The 4,202-nt window shown below is 52.5% G+C and overlaps 1 protein-coding gene across 1 annotated transcript; it reads right to left on the reverse strand.

Moving 5' to 3' along the window:
• Nucleotides 1–2,430: 2,430 nt before the first annotated feature.
• On the reverse strand, nucleotides 2,431–4,022 carry LOC104946432 (aryl hydrocarbon receptor nuclear translocator-like protein 1; the record flags this gene model as incomplete). The annotated part of the gene is made up of 2 exons (XM_010772272.1): nucleotides 2,431–2,721; nucleotides 3,924–4,022. Coding segments are annotated over 2 exons (342 nt in total), but the record flags the coding sequence as incomplete, so codon positions are not given.
• Nucleotides 4,023–4,202: the final 180 nt, after the last annotated feature.

The following is a 4,202-nucleotide window of genomic DNA, read 5'->3' on the forward strand; positions in this document are numbered from 1 at the left end:
CTCATCATGAGGCGCGTACACGCTCAGGGGATGGATGGAGGTGTGTGCAGTGCTGCCCACATGAGGCGTTATAACGGCGCTCATGGGTTTTTTTATGACCGTGTGTAGGAGGCGTATCTCGGACAGAGGAATGCCGCGAGCTCTGCAGGTTATTAACCAAGGTTAAAAAGGGCAGGCTTCTGCAGCGAGCCCTGCTGGTAATCAACAGATTAGTGGCAGCCGGCTTAATTAGCGAGCTCTGCAGTTAATTAACCGATAGGTTAAAACCAGCAGGCTTCTGCAGCGAGCCCTGGCGCCGTGGCGCTGCGGGCGCTGCCGCTGGGGGCACTCAGCCTGGAATACTGCTCATTCCCCCGTTCTGGCTTCTCTGTGATGTGCTGTAATGGTCGACATGGTGACGAGCCACGCCATTGCCCTCGCCGCCGCTGCCCGTGAGGCGAAAGGGCTGCGAGGAAACCTCCACACGCTGCGTTTCACTCCGGCTGTCATCATGACAGGGGATGAGTGGAGGTGTGTGCAGTGCTGTCCCCATGAGGCGTTATACCGGCGCTCATGGGTTTATTATGACCGTGTGTAGGAGGTATCTCGGACGGAGGAATGCCGCGAGCTCTGCAGGTTATTAACCGAGGTTAAAACCGGCAGGCTTCTGCAGGGAGCCCTGCTGTCTACTTAATCAGCAGATTAGTGGCAGCCGGCATAATTACCGGCTCTGCTTCCTCGGAGGCTCTCGCGGAGCAGACCAGGAGCGGGGGAGCCTCACTCCCCTTTGACTCGCCGCCGGGAGACCCTGTCTCTGGGGTGGCGGGGGAGCGGAGACGTGGGACGGAGCCCCTGCAGCCGCCGAAGGGCGAGTCTGACGCCGGGTTGGTTGCTGTGGGCGTCTCTCCGCCTGCGGCCTCCTGTGGCCGGCGTGGACGCCGCGGATGCTGTGGGCGCTGCTGTGGGCGCTCAGCAGGCTGGAGCCAGCTGTACATGCTGGCGAATGCCGTCCGCCTGTTCCGCGGCCGTCTTCATGGACTCCACCATGGCGTGGAACTGGGGTCCTAACAGCCCGTACGGGCTGATTGGAGCGTCCAGTAGCACTTTTCTGGCCGTCTCCGTAACAGACGCCTGCTGCAGGTGGCGCTGGATCTGTGTCACCCACGCGGAAATCCTCGCCTGGGAGACAGCGACGGACGCGCACAGAGTGAGCGCCGTGCTGGCCGCCTTGCTGATTTCCTCTGCCTCGGTGGTGGACCGCTCTACCAGTGTCAACACCGAGTTGGAGAGCAGCGCGATGATATTCGCCGCCGCCTGAAAGGCACACTGGTGCACCCGGTCGGCCTGGCGGGCGACATACTGGTCTCTGGGGGAGCTCAACGTAGGGCGCCGTTCAGCGATTATGTTGGCCATGTTGACCCCAAAAAACGCCGTCAGGCTCGGCTCCAGAGAAGGGGTGGCTGGGAAACCAGCATCTGTGAACCCCTCCACCTTGGTGAGGGGAACAAATGTGGCCACCGGAGCCTTCAGGTTCCTCGGGTTCGCCGCCGCCCCCTCCTGGAACCTCCTGATGGCCGGGAAGCGTGGCCAGATCGGGTCACTCCTGACCGTCTGCACCCGCGAAAAAACTCCGGTTATGTCGTCCGGAGCACACCTCTCCTGAGCTAGGGGAACGGGGAGATCTCTGCAGGCGGCCGCCTTGCGTATGATCTCCGGCAGTTCCCCTAGGATGCCACCTATCGCCGGTAGCGCTGTGGTGACGGAGAGGGGGAAAGCATGTTCGGCCGCCAAGCTAGCACCCTGCTCCGACTCTGTCTCCCCGTCCGGGGGAGAGGAGGGAGGGGAGAACCGAACGGTGAACCGTGGAGGGAGGCGGGGCAGGAGTTGTCGGACTCCTGCCCGGCACTCGGCCCCCGTCTGCGGGCTCGTAAGCCTGGACGGGCCAATCGTCCCCCTCGGCCGCAGCAGCAAGAGCGTCCGCTCTCCGCTTCCTGTTGCCCGAGGGGAGACGGACGCAGTGTGTGCATGTTACCTGCTGGTTTAGAGCCGCGTACGCGTGCTCTGACCCCAGGCAGGTGTGTGCTGGTCATAACTCAACCCAGAGCCACATGAGGGACAATCTCTCACACAATTGTTACTCATGTTTACTCTGCAATTGAAGTGTCTCTTGTGCTTCAGTAACGGTGTGCTGAAGAAAAGAGGGAGCAGATTTTCGGGCCTCCTTCCTATTTATACCGGAAGGGAGCCCGAGGGTGGGTCCCACCTTGCGGGCGGGCGTGGACTACAAGTGTTCCAGTGTTGCGCGGGTGCGCAGGGGGATTACCCAATAGCGATAGCCTTAGAGGGCGAAGCCATATATGAAATAGAACGCATTTGTTACTTTGCAGCCCGGACATTTCCCCCAAAACACATTTAGAAGCGATCCCAACACAGAAGTACCTTTCAAATCCCATCACTTTTAAGACCTACTAAATCATATTTAAGACCTTTCTTATTTTTTTAAGACCCCGTGGGAACCCTGTTAATAAATGATGGTTGGACCTGTGTTAAAGGAAGTGTTAGTAACAGGACGGTCCTCTTGTATGTTAACGGCCCCACAGGAGGTGATGTGTTCGGACTCTTACTTTTAGCATCGATGAGCCGCTCTCGGGGGGCGGTGTCTGAAGAGGACAGCTGCTCTTTGACCTTGGCGATGTCCTTCGGGTGAAGGTAGTCAAACAGACTCTGACCTATCAGGTCATTCTGCAGAGAGAAGGTAACATGTGAGAGACAGCAGGAACAGAGGGAACTAAGTGAGAGGTGAACAGAGGCAGAGAACATAAACAATACAGTCGAGGACAGACCTAAAAACATCTCCAACATCTAATTCTCTGAAGGCCATCAATTATTCTTCCATAACCGTGCATGGTTTTTTTCGGAAACTGCAAGGCAATTTAAATCTTCAATCTAAAGTTAACTGTGAGACAGAATTTCCAACTGAAGTCAGGACGTTGTGATGATCTGCTGCTGGGATTTGATTATTTATACTGAAGAAATTCTGCTGATTTGTGATAAACGTTTTGAATTCTTCCAAAAATGGTCAACACTATGAAATCATGAGTGTGAGAGACTGACAGAAGGATATAAAACGTTTAAAATATTAAATAGACTATAGGTCGTTCATTGCGGAGAGGCTGGGATAAATGATAATGTGAGGAAGCGCACACACTCCCTCACTAACATGTTGGTCTTAACTATTTGTTTGTTCAGAAAGGTAGTACATGTTTTTTCAGAGTTGTCTTTATTTCAGTTAAAGTTATAAAAACAGTTTACATAAACAAACTAATAAAATGCATCTAAATTAATTTGTCAGTCTGTAAAATACACAAGTACCAAGTAATCACCATTTCCTTTGTTCAGACCTGGAGGCACGCCTCCAAAGTACTCCTTATATGTGCCGTAGGAGTAGGCGGAGTCTTGGACGCGATTGGTCAGGAAATGTGATTTTATGAGTGTCAATTAGGTTGAAAACTATCCGTTTTAAGCAGACCTTGTTGTTTTTGAAGGTATAATCTTTATGTTGATGCAATAATGAATTTACTTAAGCCTTTAGGGTTTTATTAAGTGTAGACAACAGTGTTTAATTTTGTATTTAACCCTTCACTCCGCTTTCGGAACCATGACCTGATTGGCCAGGTTGGAGTGGGAAGGCGGGCAGTCTCCAATAAATGTGATTGGGAAGAGAGGGGAAGGGGGCATTTTTTGTGTTTGTTCCTTGCTGGTGAATGCAGCACCAGGCAGGCATTTTGTGTTTTCTGTGGAATAATGTGGAAGGCTAAGAATAAAACGCCTGTAATTTTTGCAAGAAAACCCTCTCTCCACGTATCGTTCTTTCACCTGCACCTCACATCGTAACAGATAATAAATAATAGTAAACAGCAGCACATTAACATGAGTCAGTGTACCTGGCTGTAGTTGAGAATCTTGAAGACGGACTCAGAAACAAAGAGGATCTTCCCGCGGTCACACCCAACCACAAACAGGAAACCATCAGCAGCCTGGTGTCAAACACAGAGAACACTGGGATCAATGTGGGGAGTCTCACAAATACATCTTCCTTGTTAAAGAAAGTCACTCCTAACCCTTTTGTCGTCTTCCCATGGGCACACCCCACATACTCAGCTCTGTTGCTCATCCCACAAATGCTTGTTCCTCACACAAGTGGCACCATTGGAAAGGTAAGA

This window comes from Notothenia coriiceps, unplaced genomic scaffold (assembly GCF_000735185.1).
Source record: "Notothenia coriiceps isolate Sejong01 unplaced genomic scaffold, NC01 NC01_scaffold00011038, whole genome shotgun sequence".
Classification (NCBI taxonomy): domain Eukaryota; kingdom Metazoa; phylum Chordata; class Actinopteri; order Perciformes; family Nototheniidae; genus Notothenia; species Notothenia coriiceps.